The sequence below is a fragment of the Filicampus tigris genome, chromosome 1 (assembly GCF_054856515.1).
Source record: "Filicampus tigris isolate MCC_2025a chromosome 1, RoL_Ftig_1.0, whole genome shotgun sequence".
NCBI classification, from domain to species: domain Eukaryota; kingdom Metazoa; phylum Chordata; class Actinopteri; order Syngnathiformes; family Syngnathidae; genus Filicampus; species Filicampus tigris.
This window is the reverse complement of record NC_141217.1, coordinates 20,389,581-20,409,043: the sequence shown is the minus strand read 5'-3', so window position 1 is coordinate 20,409,043 and position 19,463 is coordinate 20,389,581. Positions and strand designations below refer to the sequence as shown.

General features: G+C 40.0%; 2 protein-coding genes and 1 long non-coding RNA gene across 6 annotated transcripts in view; 1 reads left to right on the top strand and 2 right to left on the bottom strand.

The window, feature by feature from the left end:
- The window catches only part of plekhg5b (pleckstrin homology domain containing, family G (with RhoGef domain) member 5b), a 65,623-nt gene extending 61,680 nt beyond the window's left edge, over positions 1-3,943 (bottom strand). The window contains exon 1 of the mRNA XM_086025656.1: positions 3,307-3,943. Within this exon, the coding sequence (XP_085881782.1) occupies positions 3,307-3,388 (82 nt within the window). The 5' untranslated portion in view covers positions 3,389-3,943. The remainder of the gene's footprint in view (positions 1-3,306) is intronic.
- Positions 3,944-6,342: 2,399 nt separating this feature from the next.
- LOC147153199 (uncharacterized) lies at positions 6,343-9,242 on the bottom strand. Its single transcript, XR_015088497.1, has 2 exons — positions 9,093-9,242; positions 6,343-6,653 (listed from the first exon to the last, which is right to left on the bottom strand). It is a non-coding gene; the product is annotated as an uncharacterized LOC147153199 (long non-coding RNA).
- Positions 9,243-9,658: 416 nt separating this feature from the next.
- On the top strand, positions 9,659-18,474 carry nsmce4a (NSE4A component of SMC5/6 complex). 4 transcript variants are annotated; one of them, XM_086025639.1, is made up of 11 exons: positions 9,659-9,768; positions 11,012-11,215; positions 11,296-11,376; positions 13,375-13,505; positions 15,635-15,783; positions 16,331-16,430; positions 16,593-16,683; positions 16,755-16,849; positions 16,925-16,973; positions 17,106-17,197; positions 18,291-18,474. In XM_086025639.1, the coding sequence occupies exons 2-11, from the start codon at positions 11,020-11,022 to the stop codon at positions 18,348-18,350; spliced, it is 1,044 nt and encodes a 347-aa protein (XP_085881765.1). In that variant the 5' UTR covers positions 9,659-9,768; positions 11,012-11,019; the 3' UTR covers positions 18,351-18,474. The 4 variants fall into 4 exon arrangements, with proteins under 4 accessions (XP_085881765.1, XP_085881744.1, XP_085881754.1 ...); XM_086025618.1 differs by having other exon boundaries at positions 9,727-9,893; XM_086025628.1 differs by having other exon boundaries at positions 9,727-9,984.
- Positions 18,475-19,463: the final 989 nt, after the last annotated feature.

Below are 19,463 nucleotides of genomic sequence, written 5' to 3'. Positions count from 1 at the left end.
ACACACTAAAAGCAGCACTTTAAATTTCTATAATAATATGTGTGGCCCGATGAAGGGAGAACAACATAGACAGGTTAAAGTTCATGCCTGAGCCTTGTAGCATACAGAAATATAAGACATGCGGCATCAAACGTCTACCTGACGTCATTTCTGAACAAAAAAAAAACAAGAGTGTGACCTGCTTCAGGATGAGGCAGACAAGAGAGAAAGGAAATTACTGTCGAGAATAAAGTATAACAATGGAGGAGGAAGTCTGAACTGTAAGAAGTCGCGCAGCGGGCCAGAACCCCAAACCCCCCCCACACACACACACACGCGTATGTGGGCACGCACACACACATTTAATCTGCTCGCCTGAAAACATGAACACTGTTGATGGTACAACTTCTTGTTAAAAAGCTTCCAAACAGCATCACGCGAGACCTCACCATATTTCCTGACCATATTTTTCATTCTGATAAATTGATAAAAGGGATTATTTCTATTTCTATTATTTCCGATGGGGAAAAACTGTTTACAAATTGGAACGAGGTTGGCCAGCATTCAGGACCAGAGTGTGCTCCCTATTTGTGCTACTGCTACTGTACTGACTAAAGTGGAAGAAATAGAACTGTGGAACAAAGGTGATCTGCCCACAGACGCCCGATGCTTCAGAATCCTTACCGAGGGTAGCTGTGGGAATTCTGCTTGTCTTTTGGATGCTCGACAGAGACCAGACAAGACATCTGGCTCCAGATTACACCAGTGACTTTAAGACCAATTTAAGACTCCAGTGGCCTGGAACACTGAAGGGTTGCAGACTCAAACTATTAAGGCTGCTAAACTTAAACATGGTGTTGATGCTATGAACCCGGTGACTGCCTACAGTGGCAACACGTCAAGTTGAGAGGTGGTAGGGGGAGTTCAAACATTCAGATGGCAATTAGGAGATTAGCTGATCTCTCTGTTGCACAGAAAACCTGTTATAAAATAAACAATAGAAGAAATACAGATCATTCATTTTGCTTGATCAGGCGGCCAAACAGGACAGGTTCATTTAGAGAAGAAATGAATGGGGGAAAAATTCGCCCCTAACCCTGCCTGATCAAATAGTAGGTCGATAACATTTTGATTTCCATTTTAAAACTGGAGAGAAAAATAAGACTGGGACACCCTGGCTTCCAGCAGCTATCTGTCAGTATTTGAATTTAGTGAATTGATGAGATCGGCTCCTGCTCCCATGACCCACCAGGACAAGTCGAAGCTTGCGTTCCGATCTTACGTCAAAATGACGTAACAAATCAAGATGGCAGTCAAGTCGGTGAAAACAAACTCTGCGCTCATTGAAAAGCCTTGAACTTTGGGCCATTGTCATTTGATTTGTGCGGATTATTTTGATTTCAAAATGTCATCTGAATACAATAACTAATAAATCTGCCAGCAGAGGCTAAAGTGTAATTTTAACACACTTGAGAACACTCAAAAATTGCTCACAACAAAGCACTGCGGTCTTGGTTAGCTTTCATTCCGAACCGTCCAATCCCACTCTCTTAACTACTTTCTCCGACGTTCACAGTCCATACAGTAATTTTGGTGTAACCTGGTTTAAGTACTGTGCATCATGTTTTATTGTGAAAGACCTAGCCAGAAGTGCCCAAGTGGCTATGTGGTAGCTTGTGAGAAATGAAGAGAAGCAAAAAAAGACTCTATGGCTAATTGCTCTAAAACGTGTTGCTTGAATCCCTACACCCAATATTACGCCCAATATTTGTACAAGCTTTGTATGTTGTCACAGGCAAAAGAATTACAATACGGTGGGTTGTTTTCACAGACTAAGGCGCGTTGCATCGTGGGTATTACCAGAAATACCCGGATATTCGGAATTGGATGGATGGCTGTGCTTGGGGGAAGAGTGCTTTTTAGGCTGGGTTTACAGTACACTGCAGGTCCAAGTGCCCAATTCCAATTTTATACCTACGTTTACAGTGTAACTTTACATTAACGGTATATTTATTTATACATGTAGTCTGCATTTCAAGTTGCACATATCCGGAACATCTGCATTTACTCTGATAACCCATGAACCAACTCGCATGAAAAGATGCCTAAATTGCATACAAGTAACACTTCAAGTGTCAACACAAAGTAGACATAATATGGAAGTTAACATCCATCTTTCCCATCCATTATCCAAACCGCTTATCCTCAATAATACATTAATATGGTAATAAAAAATATTAGACGTTACATAATTTATTTGGCCTGGGATGACTCTTCCTCACATTAATTTAAATGAGGGTGCTCTCCGCATTCATTGGCTACCAGCTGCAGTTAATTTCCTTTTTAAAATCTTTGACACACTAATGCACCATAATTATTATGTGTCTATGCTTTCCCTGCAGTTTATATTTACAGTGGGTGCTTTTAAATATGTATTTTGTTAATATATGTGACCGATCTGTGTATTTTGATGACGACAAGCTGGCATTGACCGGCCATATCCGATCTGTGCATTTTCGCTGGACTTGCATCTGCAGACTACTCGGGGTTTTATTCACATTTGGAAGAGGTTTGATTCTGATCTGAAGATATCAGATTCCAACCCTTTTATTTCCTGCAAACTCTGCCATGAGACATATTCTAATTGTGCCACTTGAGAAAAAAAAACACACACAACTGTGTCACTTGGACCATACATTGTATGGTTTGTGTAATATGCACAGTTTGGGCCTTGTACTGTCTCTCGCTGTGACTGAAAATGACATCACAGTGTCTAAGAGCTCAGGTAACAACTAATCATGGCTGACCTATTTTCTGTGTTTGGTCATGTGACATTTGCAAGCTGAGCCTTTAGGCACTGTGATGTCATTTTCAGTGGACAGATAGTGGTAAAATGGATTTAGCTGTTTAATTCATTTTCCACAAACGTAACATTTATGAAAATACCGTGTTTAGACTAGTGGAGGTGCATATAACATATTGTGGGAAATAAATTGTTTGACTTGATGTCCACTTTAATGTTCTTGCATCCATTTTGTTTGTGATTTATGTTTATTGAATTGTTTTCTGAATCTTCAACAAAAGTTATTTATGTATATTTTACGTTATTTTGTGCATCACATTGTACATGTATATGTATTGCTTTTATTTTGCCTTGTTTGACTCTGCTGTAGCAAGGTCGGAAAAGAAAATTATTTCTTCTCAATAACCTTGCCTTTGTAAATAAAGGATGCATATGAAAAACAAATTAAAAATGAGTGTTGGTTAGTGACTGACTACTGCACGTTTCGCTTTATGTACACATTCAAAACAAAAATGGTCACTTACTGAGCCTCAGCTTGAGTCCGAGCCAGCTCCGCGGAGGCGACTTGTGCAGGACTGAATTCATGGTCCACTTGTTCGGAACCATGGAGGCATACGGTCCTTCCTTTTGGTGATCCTGTGGTGATTTGGTGGAGCCAACACCGATTCCCAGCAGGTTCGCGTGCCGCCGACTGTGTGCTCCGATGCTAATTGCTAATCACCCGTTTAAGTTTGGCTTAGCGGTCCGGTCAAACGCGCTCCCACATTGTCCTGCACACTGTGGCTGAAGCTCGGCTTGATTCGGGTTTCACATCACGCCAAGCGCGTGGAAGGCAAAATGTGACAAAAAGTGTTTGTTTTTCTTAAAGCTAGCCTACGTCTTCACGTCAACGACAATACGCGCATCCTAACCAGATGTCGTGGTTTAACATTTAAAAATTAAATGCTCCTCGGTGAAAACACCGTTCGTTGAACTCGGCGTGCAAGTTTGTTGTCCGCGGGGAAAATAGAAATCACTGACCTCGATGGTGTTTTACAGTAAGCGTAATTACTCCGAGAACTTTTAAACAAAGTGCTGCTCCTTTTTTTGCTTCGTGTCTCCCCCTCCAAACACTCGCCGACCGCCTTCCATTCATCCACTGGAGTTCTTTGCTCTGCAGTAGCAAGTAAGTTCCCCAAGGGGCGCCAATGCCCAGTTTAAGATAATGTATCATTCGTTGATACACAGAAGGGATAAATTCAGGTGTTAGACCAAGCTAAATAGAAATAAATACACACATACATACATACTTACATACATGCATGCATGCATATAATTTATTCCCTTGTGTCAAAGCACACTCCTAAAAATATACTTACAAAAATATCCTGAATACTACCAAATAAAATCAACACTACTGTGTGTTTGTGTGTTTCTTATTGCTTGTCAACATCAATAGTGAAAAAGTGATTGCAAAAAAAATGTGTGGCAAGTGGAAATTACATTGTTATGTCTAGTACTGTCATCTGGAGGACTGGAGTGGAACAGTAGAAATGTTCTTGAATTTTCACTGCATTATCTCAGTCTTTTTTCTCTTTTTATAATGACCTTCATACTAATTAGTAATGCATCCTATATATCTGAAAATATTAGGTTAGAGTTCATCAAGCATTCTCCATTTCACTCAATTACTACAAAATCTAAATGATGCTAGATTTCTTGATTCATAAACTATAGAATAAAATAGACAATAAATAGAAATAAAACAAATAGTACAAAAAGTAGACTAAAAGAATGACCTTCAGACTAGTATCTGTCATACATTATCACTGTCCAATATAAAAGCATGTACTGTATGTTTAAATGCATTTTTTTATTTGAAACATGAATGTTTGTTGGAAGATGAAAAAAAAAAGTTAAACAATAATATATAATATGCAGTATTCTACAAAGAGGTAGGACTTTTGTCAGGGACCATCTGCCTCTGAGAAACAAACGATCAGTAGTTTATATTGTGGTGTTGTTTTTACAAGCATATTATCTGGTATGGCTTAACGATATTAAAAACGTATTTGAAATGTATTTATGTTAACCATTTGCGACATTCACTTTCATTAACACTTTTATGACGCTGTAAGTCACATGGAGATACATTGCGTGGCATTTAGAAACCATCCAAAGAAACATTGGTGTAGCTCTTGACCAAATGCCAATGGGCAATAAAACTGAGAGTCAACTTGATGAGAATGAGTGCCAAAAGGCCACTTCTTTGCTGAAGCACACAACAGACATTGCTGTAGTTTTTCAGAACATTCGAGAAACCTGTTGGCATTGTCAAAGTGTTGTTAATGATCCAGGCCGAAGCTGATATTCTTTCCCTTCCCAAGGTCTCTCGGTACAAAGTGATTAAGATTTGAAATGTGTTTTAATAGCTTTGAAAACTAGTAGTTTATTGTATTCTTTGCTTACAATATGGGACATCATATTCAAACTATATATCAAAAGAGGCCAATTGACTCACTACACTCGCCAGGAGTTATTACAGGACCTGGGTGGGCTGTGCACACCCAGATTGAGAGACCCACCCAGTGAGATTCATGAAAAAGTATACACTTTTACATTTTTAATTATGAAATTATTTGTGTGTTTTTTAATTGAATATTAAGTATGGCATAATTGTGGTTGTCTAAGGAAGATCTGAACTTCATATTATTCGGGTTGTCATTTTATTTGAACGTATGATGCGTCGGGACAGGAGGATTGTGCGAAGTGAGAGAAATATTCAGGATTTCTCAGCATTAAATTTAGTCAGAATTCACTGTTCAGTTTTTTTTGCTGCTACTCCATCTCCTTCCGCAACAAGACATTTCTCCAACAATATATGCAGTCATTGCAGCTGAAAGAATTGATCTGTGAATCTTTCACAAGGTAAATACATGCGTAATACAAACTGAGAATTATAACATCTAGCTAATCCTTACTGTTCTTTTATTGACTCAAGTCATGCTGATTTTGGAGGAGCATCTCAGCAACCACAAGTGTACCCATTATACATTGCACATCCTTACTGTTGGTTGATTTTTGCATCATTTGCTCTTGCTGTTTGTTGTGTAGCCCTTTGCCATTCCACCTGGCAGTTTTACCTGAATGAAAGATGCACCAAAGTAAATTTGATGCTGTACTTGAACCATTTGAAGTATCGGCATAGTTTTGGTCTCTTTTTGAAGATAACACTTTGAATTCTTCTCCTTACCTGTCAGAATCTTTTTAAGTGCTACTGGCACTGAATTGAATACATAGAAGGCCACGGGTCGGCCTTCTTTTATGCATTCAAACTTCCATAATTCAGTGCCAGTAGCACTTAAAAAGATTCTGACAGTTGAGGAGAAAAATTCAAAGTTTTATCTTGCTGGACTTGAATCATCCCTTCAGGTAACCCAGATGACAGACTGAACTGAGACTGATTTGATGACCGAGTCGAGTGTATACAATATCATTCAAGGCTTTGCATTCATATTATATTATTCCATATCTTGAAATCATGTGAATATGTATCAATGTGAAAATGGGGATGCTTGTGGATTTTGTCATTACCAATTTTTATTAAAAAAAAAACATTTCTCCAATGTCTTAAAATTCAGTCTGTTACGTTTCTTGCATGCAATTTCTCCTGCGGTGGTGAACACACGCTCACATGGTACAGATGACGCCGGTGTACACAGGAACTCTTTAGCCAATAAAAAGAAGTTGCGGTCAGAGGTATGTTGATTTCGCCAGTATTCTAGTGGATCCTGATGTCGTCCAATATTCCCCTCTGAAATGTATCGTTGTACCTCTGAGATAGCGTTCTGCGGTTTCCCCACTTCGTCATCCAAGTGATGCCACAGGTTATCTAAAGAAAAATGAATGCATTTTAGTACATTAAAAACACATGATGAATAACATGCCAGATGTGGCTGCAGTGGGCTGTGATGATTGTCCAGGCTGGTCCTCGTTTGTGCGCCCGATGAAGCGCACACATTCAGACCGCAGTCTGGTTATGGCCTCAGTGCACCTGGAGGAACTACGGAACCCAAGTGATTTGAATTTGGGGTCTATAAGTGTTGCTAAGGTTAACACACTCAAGGACCTGAATCAGTTCATTGAACCCTTCACTCTCCACAATGCTGAGGGGCTGGCAGTACTTGAGAATGAAGTTCAGCAGTGCTTCATCAAGTAACTGCTTCCTGGAAGGTTAGTTGTTAAACATGAAGTGGAGAATAAATCAATAATTACTGATTCCCAAGTAATTATCAACAAAACAACTGTGAGAAAATATGAGAATGGCTGTATACCTGATCTTATCTTGGGTGTATCGGGAACTTCATTCTCGTGCTTGGCCCGATAGTGCCTCAGCATTGTGGAGGTGCTCTTGTTGGCGTATGACAGCTCAGAGTCACAAATGTGGAGTCACAGTTCGTGCGCACAAACCAGTTTTTTTTTTCCAAATGTAATGTCCTGGAATGTTTTGGCAAGTGCATCGTGTTGACCGACGCGCTTTCAAATTTTCTATGCGGAAAATGCACAAATTCTTTATGATTCAGCGATTAGATTTGTCTTTGGCACATCAGAGCATATTGAAAAAATGTTGATCATTCTTATTTAAGCAAAAGCAAATGTTTGCAAATGTCTTATTTTTGAAGAAGCAAAAAAAATAGGTGCTTTCATCAAAGGCTACATAGACCTAAGAATATTTACTGTTGAGCGGGTGAAAATTGAGGGATTTGGAACATTTTAAACCAAGTATGAAAATATAAATGATCATAAAAGCTTAATTTGATAGCCAATTAGTAGATTAATCTTTGAACCTACACTCTGATTTATTTTTTCTTTTATGACTCACATGGTTTGCAATTTGTACTTATCTTCTTTCTATACAAGGGTATTTTAAAAGCTGAACTAATTAAATTTGGACTTGACAGAATTGAACTTCTCTGACGAGATGTCTACGCAGCAATCACCTGCCTCCACTATATGCCGTGCTGCACCAACTGGAGGAAGATGATCTGAACCTGTCCAGCAGCGTCCACCTTTTCTGCTGTCAATGTCTTTGTTCCCCGCTTACAAGCCCAACAATGTTTTCAAAGATGGCTGGGACAATCATCCAATGAGCACTAAGTGAAATGGTACCAATATGTTCAATATGTTCTATGCAAGCCCACTAGTTTAAACAAGGCATTCTGATAAATATTGTGTTTGTGGAATAAGATTTAATCCACTCGTTGACTGAAAATTACATCGATGTTGCTCAGGACCAATCACGGCTGACCTGTTTACTGAAGCTGAGCCGTGATTGGTTGTTACCTGAGCCCCAAAGAGTTGTGATGTCATTTTCAGTCGACAGAAGTGACAAAATGGCCGCCTCCGGAGATGGCTAAAAAGGGGTGGGTTTTGCTGCTTAACTCATATTCCACAAATGCAATATTAATCAGAATGGCATGGTTCAACTAGTGAGCCTGCACAGAATATATTTTTGAGGAAAAAAAAACGTTTGGGTTGTTTGGGTCTATCACAAAATTCTGTATAATTTCTGTAATGGCCAGGCAATATTAAATTCCAGAAGCACATTGCTGAAGTGGGATGTTCCACTCTCACCACCGTCCACTTTCATATCGGGCATGGGTCATCTCCCATCCCACCCAAAACTTGAGCTGTTTAAGATGCTCTTGGTTGACTGAAAGTTTAAAAAAAAACAAATAAACACTGATGAAAAAAAAAAGTGCATGCAACACAGTAAGAAGTACTGTAACTATTTACATTACTCATATTTCCTATAATACAGTACATCTTTACATAGTGCACAATGAACTGTTTGTACTGACAAAATAAAATTGAGTAAACTCAAGACCAGTGTAGTGGTTATACTGTACTGCAAATTTTCCACAATGCAAATCATAATAATAACTGGTTTTATGTAGTTTTTGTAGAAATGATGTCTGCCAATAATGCAGGACTACAGGACTACATTCTCTGTTGGCATTTCCCCCTCAAGATTTTAGAACGTGACGGTTTTTTTTTTTTTCAATTTTAGGATAAGTGGTTTGGATAATGGATGTCTGTTTGTGGCATGGGCCCAATCATTTTTAATTTGCTCCCTTGAAACTCCAGGTGACGGGCCACTCTGCTCCTAGTTAAAAAAAACCCACCCCAGGTACAATTTTGTTTTCAAGATACAAAATTACTTCACGCTCCTTTAAATTGTTTTCTCTACGAATATTTTTTTCTTACCATTTCCTTGTTACAAGTACAAATTTCCTTAATACAAGTACAATTACTTTGGCACCAAATTTACCTCCATACACTACAGTCCGTTTCAGTTGGCCGCTGCTGTTTTGAAGCCAAACAAACTCAAACGCCGCTCTGACCGTTGCACCAACAAGAGCCACTTTCCTTCCCAGCAGCGTCCATGAACATTACGGCATGCACAGGTGTTGCGCATAGGTTCATTTAAGGGCACAGGAGAGCGAGGGCGGCGAGACGATGGTGATACGTTCACCGTCACTCGGAAAACTGAATGTCCCAATTAACCACCTGGTTACACAAGTAAAATTGTTCTAATAAACAGTACTTTATCGTCACACAAATAAATACAATGTATGCAGATTTTACACCATATCCGAAAGTAACGTGAATTCTCTAACCGATAGCGAAGGCAGTGGACTCTGAATGGCTTTAATGATCGTTTTATGTTTAACAGAACACGGAACATTATACTTATCGCAAAATTCCTCATACTGTAACATATTCCCAATACTGTCAAGGAAATGCAAAACCACCCAGAGTTCATATGAGCATGTTATGACTATATTTTAATACAATTGCATTGCGTTTGATGGGATTGTCGCCCCACCCTACATGGCCGCCAGGTCGGCACGTCAGTCCGCCGGACTACAGCTGTTATGTACGTCATTTCCGCCCCCAAAAGCAACTGCGTACTACAGTGAGCGAGACGTCCGTTGGAATGTGAGGTGACTACCATTTTGGCGCGCACCGCGCATTCGGTCTGCTTCAGCATCACTCTGTGGCTCAAACCTGGACACAAGGATCACCGCTCCAACAAATAAGCCGGTCCGAAGCCACAGCGTGACGTCAAGTATGATTTTTGTGGACATCAAGTGCTTTAACGCGCTGCTAAGTGGCTAACATTAGCTCTTTCAGAGCACCCGCTCGAGGAAGCTGTTACGGTTAGCTGCTCTTTCGTGTTTACATACATGGTTCACATTGACAGAAATTTGTCAATTTAACCGTGTGTTTAATAGGGATTGCATGACTTCATCCCGCCCAAAAAATGTTTATGGTTCACATTACTGTGTTGACAAGTTGACATCTACTGATTGCTGAGGATAGTTATTTCGGCAAAATTCACAGAAGTAGGGAATAATTTGCAGTAATCTGTGCTAATTGACAGTTTATACTGGGAATTCATGGACAACAGTTACGTCAACAGCAAGCTGTTTTTGCAAAAACTCAGTTGTTGCATTTTGCATTAAGGGGGTCCAAGCCTCGGCATCCTCACAGTCCTGCTCAGTCACAGTTTCTATTTTTCGATCTGGCTCATGTACAAGAATACAAGAGCATGGAAGTGTGCTGCGTGAGTTCTCGCCCGCTGTCGCACGATGTGTTTCCACCGAGAGGAAGAAAACCCTCTCGCTCGATGTGCTTATTGCTGGCACAGCCAGGTAACGTTTGTCAAACCTGGAAACCTGTTCTCGTTCTGCATGCTTTTCAAATAGTCATGGATCTCTTGTGCACGGTGGAATCGTTGCCTGCTGTCAAATTTGAAAGGACTATAGATTTGAAAGAAACGTTTTAATTAATTTACTGGTTCTCCCTCACTATCATCCACGTCCTCATATTAGATATCCTCACCTAAAATGTTTAAGTGTACCATGTGAGTAGCGACAAGTGGATATCAAGCTCTAAACATCATTGCGGAGTGATAAAGTTGACAAATTGACCCCACGTGTATAAAGATTGAGTAGAGAGAGTAATAAATGCAAACTACTAATGTAGACCAAACCTTCTGTCTTACTGATTTCTTTATGAAATTAGACAGACAAAAATACTTGGTAGGTTTTCTTTACCATCGTTGGATTACACATATACACAAATTCCCACAAGTGAATCGATGCTAAACTTGAACTATACAAATCTGATTTGCTGTTTCTGTGCTTAGCTTTTATACAGTATCTCATTCCCGCACACATACAGACTGATCGATGGAGCGTCTCAGACGCCCGCCCGCCAACGAGCAAGCCCCCCAACAAGATGGCACCGCACGTCACAACAGCGGGGACCAAGAGCGGCGCAATGAGGGGTCCAACTTAGCCTCGACGGATGGACGGGAAGGCAACGAAAGAGGCGTGAGGAGGGAAATAAGGAGCAAGTACAGAGACCTCATCGATTCAGTCCATCGTGAGTTAGTGACTTCAGAAGAGGTGGCTTGCTTTGTTTGTTTGTTTTTTTTTTGTTATGCGTGCACCTTTTTATTTCAGGAAATAGAGAAGATTTACTGAGTCCTACAAACAACAAACTTACAGAGGTTTTGGAAGAGGCAGACCAGCTTTTTGTAAATGGTACGTCTCATTTTTACTTTGCTTTTCATATCGTCGGAGCAGAACTTTTAAAGTACGCATAGTATTCTTTTTTTTTTTTTCACAATTTGAAAGTTTTCAGGCTTCTCTTTAATGCATTATGCTTGTGACATTCCTTTGTCCAAGTACGCCCGATGATTAAAAAAAAACCAAAAAAAAAAACACCCTATTTCTATCCATCAATCCAAAATCTGAACCGCTTAGCCTAGTCTGTCTGAAAGTAGCCCTGTTTGTCTCACACAATTGGGTGACTGCAAACACCGCGGCATGTTCTATTGGGCCAAAGGCAAAAGTCTGGCTTTTGTTACCGTGAAGACTGGATGCAGCAGCTGAGCATTTGACTAGAGTGGCTTAGATTTACATGAGCAGAGCCCTAAGTGGGGAGAGAAAAAGTTAGCACCCGTAAAGACAATATCAATATCCTACGCCGCCGACAACTCACCGAGCGAGTACTGTATGTTCCGCTTATCAGAAGCGAATGCTGGAAGCTAACGCTAATATTTGCGTTTGGCAAAACTCAATGCAGTTCTGCTTACCTTTTGGCTTTGACAGGATAGCAGGGTCGGTGCAGCCGTGGGGGTTGTGGGTGTTTTTGCATAATGCTTTTTCACAAATATTTTACAAGGTGGCACTTAAAAGTAACTCTGGATCTTCACCCTGCCTAGCTGATCATGGATGTGGGCGGAGAAAGTCAGTGTGGGAGCGGTTGTTTTTGAATGAATCCCTTTGTTATGTCACAGTAGGATGGAAGTGTAGTACATGCTTCCGGACATTTTTCACAAAAATGTTGCATGAATTTCAAACTGGGCCTGCTCGAAGTTATATCTAACCAATCAAAAGTGGCCTTTCAGTGTGAGCCTAGCAACAAGGATCTTTTGTTTACACTGCGAGGGATTGTACTACAGCTTCTTGCTGATCCATACTTGTAATGATGTAGATTTAATCATGCATGATCCCCCCCCAAAAAAAGTGCAATTTTTTGAGCATGTAGTAAGTGATCCTTAACATAGTGGGCAACACTGTAGCGTGTTGTGGAAATTTCGGTTCGTGTGAGATGAAGCAATAAAGTATCTGATTCAGACAAGTCTGCAAGATTATTTATCTAGCAACCAAGAGAGAAACAATGTGAACAGTGTGTGGGGAAACATAGGATCTCTCTTCCTCATCTCTTTTCTGCCTTGTTTTCACGTAAGAGACAGACGAGACTCCTCCCTGTTCAAAATACCAAGAAAAGCAAACAGATTATACGCAGACAACTGATGAGACAACCCAACTAAACTAAGCACCTTGCCATGTTGATACGAGGAAAGTTTTGCTGAACAACCTCCGGCATCTGCTTCAGTTTTACTGCATGCTGATAGTGGGGTAGTTTACTGAGATGGTTCATTTAATTGAAAGCCCTTTGGCTAGTCCTCGGCGAACACCTAAATCCCCGCAACGTCTACGAGAGGTTGCAGTTGTCATATCTGAAAGACAAGTGGTCGACGTTTTCCATTACACAATTGCCTCATTGCCAAAACATGAAATTGGTTGTATTTGAACATTTTTTCCATGACAACTGTCAAACCTCGCTTAGTCACGATTTATCATTTGATTATTTTGTGTGAATGACATCACAGTGCTACGGTTTTATCAGCAAATCGAAAATGCACAGTTGCCCTGAAGTGCAAAACACAACATGTTACTAAACACAAAAGCAAATGGAATAAAAATGAAAGTGTTGACGTGTATGGCTCGCAGCACTTAGCAAAAAATCGACCAAGCAGCATCTTGTCATTTGAATGTACTCATGGACCTTCGCTATTTGTGTCGACAGTTACTTGCGTATTTTTGTTGTTGCTGTCAGGGCTTGGTCCCTTCACTGTGCGAGCCGTTAAAAAGTCAATGTTTCCAAATTTTACTATTGAAGTGTACAAAGTCATTTCCAATCGAAATTGGTGGCGCAGAGAACCCTCTTACATCAATGTTGTCGTTTGACAGTGCGAGAGACGAGTGAAGCGGTGCTGGATTCCAAGTTCGTTGCTGTGGCCACTGACCTGAACGACGAGAAAGCCCGCCAGATGCGAGATGAGGACAGTGCTTTTGACCTCACTGCTTTTGCTGAGCACCTTGTAAGTGATTCCATTTTATATGAGAACAATATAGCAGGTTCACCTGGTCTGACTGCTGCTGTGAACTGCTGCACCGTTTTGTCATCTTCAATAACAAACAACAAGAAATTTGGTGCATCTGTGCCAACTACTATTACCTCCTCCTCATTCACCATTGAAGTCAAGAGTTGTATTGTCTTTAATGTGATCACATTTGACTGGTTAACTTTTGTTTACACCAAAAAAATTGTATGACAATGACTATGGCTACGTTTACATGGACACATTTATTCGGATTAAATGCCTGATCGGAATAAAACCGCTTCATGTACACACCTAATTCGGAATATTCTGATCCGATCAAGCCCATTCCGATCCAGATTTTATTCCGAATGAGAGAAGTAGGTTATGTCGATATCAATGCACATGAAAACACTTACTCCGACATTTCGGAACAAACCGTCTTTACTGCGCGTGTCTGTGACATCATTATAGGCGTTTCTGTTATTCTCGGAAGCTAGAAGCAGGGCGAGTGTGATATTGTTTGTTGTTTGATTCGATAAAGTTTGGAGGGAAAAAAAAACAGGAGCGCGAGCAAAAGATGTGGCGCGCGCAAGACTGAATTGGTACATTTGCAGCTCCACTAGGAAGTGTTAATTTCTACGTAACAGTGCAAATGGGAAAAATATCCGAAATAATGCTAATGTTTATAGTAGAGATGGACAGAGCAATGTTTTGTTTACACGGAAGTCGCTACGGCTTCTTCTACTACTACTTCAGGTATATTTGGTCAATCTGCACATTTTTAAATAATTTGTTCCGCTCGAAAGTGTGATGCATGAACACGTAAGTCCTATTTGGATTGTGTCCATGAAAGCTGTGCATTCTGATCGGATTAAAGAAATTTTTAACATAGCCTCTGTTAAACCCTAATTTAAAATGTGGTCTGGACCAGGGGTGGGCAATTCCAGCCCTTGAGGGCCAGTATCCTGCATGTTTTCTATGTCACCCTGGTGCAACCCACCTGATTCAAATGATCAGGATCCTTATCCAGCTTCTGCAGACCATGCTGATTATATGATCATTTGAATCAGGTGTGTTCCAGCAGGGAGAGGATACTGGCCCTCGAGGGCCGTAATTGCCCACCAATCACGGCTCGGATTCAGAATACAGGTCAGCCGTGATTGGTCATTGTGAACAGTTGTGATGTCATTTTCAGTCGAAAGAAGACAAAATGTGGCTAAAATGGCTAAAAACGAGTGCATTTTGCTGTTTAATTTATATTCCACAAACGCAAAATTAATCAAAATGCCATGTTCCTCATTATAATCTCATGGGTTTACACTGAAAAAAATAATGGTTGAATTTACTCAATTATATTTTGTCAGGTGGTTGCACAAAATAAAATAATCTGGAGCCAGATACATTTTTTAAGTAGATGTATAGTAATTCAAATGATACTTCGTGCAAACACGTTGGAAGACAAAAAAAATGGAGTAAATTCAACAGAAACGTTTTTCAGTGATACTGTGCATAATGGACTTCTCATATACTGACTCCGATTTTTTTTTTTTTTTTTTTATAATGACAGACATCAGAACGCTATGCCAAAACTTGCCTGTGCGAATTGAAGGAATGAGGAAGTGAAAAAGTGCGCGTGGCTCTCAAAGAGGGCGGAGACAGAGAGAAACTTGAGGATCATTGAGTTAAAACTGGTCCCGGCCAGGTTAGGTTCAGAGGGTCTGTTACTGCGGTAACTGACCGAGACCTTAAATTACCTCTCTCTCCGGCTAGAGTTACCTCTCTTTCTCTGGTTTGAGTTACCTCCCTTTTTGAAACGGAAAAGTCAGTTTCCCTCATTTGAGATTTAGCAGACTTAGTTTTCACTAAGCCTGCTTTGTGAAACGGACCCCAGGTACAAAAGGGATTATTTTTCCTCTTTCACGGTAGGCCCAAAAGAGAAAACGAGGTAAACAAACCATCATGACATTTCCTCCGTCCTACACTTTAAGTCAAAACTTTGAGTCATGAACAATGGGTTGATCCCTCCCATAAATTTTGACTCGTTAAATTAACCACATTTTAGTGGAAAGTCATTGATGCAGTGATCCGTACCCTGTACCCTGAGGTTGCTTTTATCCCTTTGACAGCTCACCTTCATGGGTCTCAACCGGTTGGAAAGTGGGGGGGAGGAGCAGAGCGGAGATCAAATCGACGGTTACCTGCCCAGCGACGCCTGGCATAGACTAGCCCGGAGAGCTGAGGACTGTTTTAGGACAGCGCCGGCCTTCCATTACATGTGCGTGTGCAGTCATTAATCACCTCACTGGATTCATTTATGGAAGAATTCACTGGTTAATTCAGGTTAACATAATACACGCCAGGAGTGTCCATACAAAATACACACTCTATAAACACGTTGTAACATAATTGAAGAAAAAAAAAAATGTGACCGCAGTATTGGGAAGTGTGGGGGTGTGTGTATATGTGTATATATATGTATTGATTTATTGTTATATTAGATTTATTTTTTATAATACTACATTTTTTAAAAATAATATATTAGATTTATTTTTATAATTACTATATTAGATTTGTTTTTAATAATATATTAGAGTTATTTTTTATATTATATTAGATTTATTTTTTATATTATATTAGATTTATTTTTTATAATATGTTAGATTTTTTTTTTTATAATATATTTATTTATTATATTATATAACATTTATAATGTAAAAAAATATTCAAAATATTGTTTGTTTGTTGCAGGTGTAAAATGTTTGCAAACCACTTGTTTAATGCATCTGTTGCACTCCACGTCACAAACCTCCGTTTCTCATCAGGTTGGGTTCCTTCCATGCTGAGCCACCCCCTCCAAAGCAAAAGATAGAGCGACAAAGGAAACCCCCCAGCAAGGAAGCAAAAAGGGTCATGCCCACTCAGGTGGCTATACCCATTTACAATTCCTACAGCACATACTTTACATTAGAAATTCTGTATCTCACCACATACCATGAACAAATATAGCATAGAATTAATTACCTCCTGCCAGCTAGTGGATGAGCATTCATTTGTTCTGTTCATCTCACATTGTGCATCAATCAGCTGAAAAAGATGGAAGAAGCCGAACAAGAAGCCACCGAGAAAGAGGTGGAGAGGATCCTCGCCTGCCTAAAGCGTTATCATCAAGATGACCGTGAGTTTATAGTTGACCGCCTTACTGCTGTGCCAAAATGACCATTTAACGCAGCTCTGCTTACGTCACAGCGTCGTCGCCGATACCGTATTACGAGTTTGTCGTTGACCCCGACTCCTTTTCGCGCACCATCGAGAACATGTTCCACACGTCCTTCCTAGTCAGGGTGAGTTTTCTTTGCTGGCAAGCATCCAAATGGATGCTGATCTGCACTCTTGTGACTCCATGGTTATCTTTTCAGGATGGTTTGGCACAAATATGTTTGGATCAAGACAAGTTGCCTTATATAGGTAAAGGACCTTGCATTGGTTTGTCACTTAACCCCCCTAACTAAAAAAAAAGAAAAAGAAAAAAGAAAAGGATCGTCCATCACAGTGCTAAGCTGTTTTTGTTGTTGTTGTTGTTGTTGTTGCTTCTTTCAGCTCCGGTGGAGGAAGTGGGGATGGAAATTGATGCTGGAGGATCAGACAACCGTAATGCATCTATTGTTTCAGTCAGTCCAAAGATCTGGAAGGTGAACATGTTGTTTTCAGATCGTTTCCTCTTAAAGGTCAGGGTGCAAACATTTTTCAGAGTCTGTTAAGATTCATATTGTCATTGGTAATAGGTTTTATAATACATACAAGTCACTTCCTGCAAGTTGTCAACCACAGATCGATTAGAAAATAGGTTTCACTTACTCGTTCCGAGTGTTTCCGAACCTACGTATCGTTATCAGGCTTCTGAAAAGCTTGCTGATGAGCTGATCATTTCAATCAGGTGTGTTGCAGCAGGGAGAGATGGAAAACATGCAGGATAGGTGCCCTTGAGGACCGGACTTGGTGACCCCTGCCATAGACTGTACAATTTCCATGCGCTACAAACAAAGCACATTCAATGGCGAGCGATGTTTTGGAATGAGAGGATTTTGAAACACACGAGCCGACAAGAGGGGGCGTTAATAGACCGTTCATGATTAGTAGTCACTGAATCCTCCGGCTACTGTGACGTCACAGCTCCAGAAAAAAAAAAGATTCAAATGGCAGATGACACATTCTGAATTGTATTTAGTGATTAAACTGCTGTCTACCAACGACCTAATCACATTTTAATGACAGTTATGCATTGTAAAAGGGGTTCTAGAGGGCTACAGAAAAGTTTTCAAATGTTTGCACCCGGACCTTTAAAAGGTTGCTGGTTAAACTCTGAAATGCAATTGAAATTTTTTTCCCTTTTTTCGAAATGGTAAATGGGCTGTCATGTAGAGCACTTTTCTACCTTCGGTACTCAAAAGCACTTCACACCGTACCTCATTTACCGACTGATGACGCAGCAACTGGGGGTTCAGTATCTTGCTCAAGGATACTTCGACAAGGTCACAATGGCCGGGAATTGAACCCACAACCTCTGGGTTTGGAGACGACCACTCTACCTACTGATCCATACCGCCTCCAAAAATGCCCAAAAAATGCAAACCAACAAGCAACCCGCTCTGAAAAATTAAAACTAAATTTTTAGAAAAAACTAGAAACGAAATAAAATAAATTCCCCAACTATAAAAACCTGTTCCCGACACACTTATAGTAAGATATGTACCATAATGTTATTTTTCCCTCTCATCTTCCCAGGAGCTCATCGATGCTTTTGACATCAGGGACGCCATGATTCCGCCTCTAAAGAACCAGTAATGGAACAAACATTGAGTTACCAGGGACTCAATCACTTTTGTTTTTCAATTTTTTTTTTAAATTGTCAAGTTATATTGGTAATGATATTGTTAGTTTTTATTTTAGTAATAAAGACAGAAAATGACGGTGGCTCAGTTCTCATTTGTTTTATAAAGATTTACTATTCTATATGCTGGAATTTTTGCCTAAATTACAAAATTGTTTTTAAACGTTCTTTTTTCCCTTATTTTTTTCTTTTTTGCAGTGGCCTGTATTTAAAATGTTTGGAAATCTATAAAAGAGTAAAATTTTATTATGTACACGCTATAATGATAACTACTACTCAGAAGTGGTTAGTCCGTCATTTGTCATCTGTCAGCCGCCTGGGTACCCGGGTGTCATCAGTCAATCTTTCAAGCCGAACCAAACTGTGATCGTCTGTCGGTCAGTCCGTCATGTTATTTTAACCGCGCTTCCGTCAGTAAACATCAGAGTTCCGCCAGTCGGTCAATCAATCGGGGGGGGGAAAAAAAAGTCCAGCAGATGAAAAATCCATCGATTATCTGAACCAATTTGATTAAAATGGGAGATGGAGTGCATCATGCTGCTCAAACAGCTTTGCACTCACATCTGACATTTCACAAAGCTTACTTATTTGCAAGGATGTTTTAAATTTTTAAGTTTGCTTACCTTAACCAGAATCCTGCGTCACGTTGTTGCCAAGGGTACGAAATAAAGTTGCCATTACAATAAATGGAATGGGTTTTTTTTCTTTCTTCAAATTCATCTTGTCTTTTAGTAGTTGGCAAACAACTTTTGGTGCATCACTGCCACCTTCTGAAATGGAGTGTGGGCTTGCAAAATACTGTTTCATAACCTCCTAACCCTGCTCTTTCCAAAAATAGAAACTTAATTCACAAGAACCTCTCTGTAAACACTCTCTGTATTCAAAGCTACTTTATTACCTTTTAGCTCATTAGGCTGCCTGACAAACTCATAATTCTCTCTTTAGTGCATACCACCACCTGCTGTACATATACAGTCAATGCAGTCTAAGCCACATTTCCGTCTCTCGTCAGCAAAACGGGCGTCAGTCAATGATGGACTGTAACGTCTGTTCGGACTTGACCATGT

What these genes read in the sequence shown, in the direction of transcription:
- nsmce4a (XM_086025639.1), top strand. Translation starts at nt 11,020, where the DNA reads ATGGAGCGTCTCAGACGCCCGCCCGCCAACGAGCAAGCCCCCCAACAA. An exon ending in CCTCATCGATTCAGTCCATC is followed by an intron (nt 11,216 to 11,295) that starts GTGAGTTAGTGA and finishes TTTTTATTTCAG; the next exon opens with GAAATAGAGAAGATTTACTG. An exon ending in AAAGGGTCATGCCCACTCAG is followed by an intron (nt 16,431 to 16,592) that starts GTGGCTATACCC and finishes TGCATCAATCAG; the next exon opens with CTGAAAAAGATGGAAGAAGC.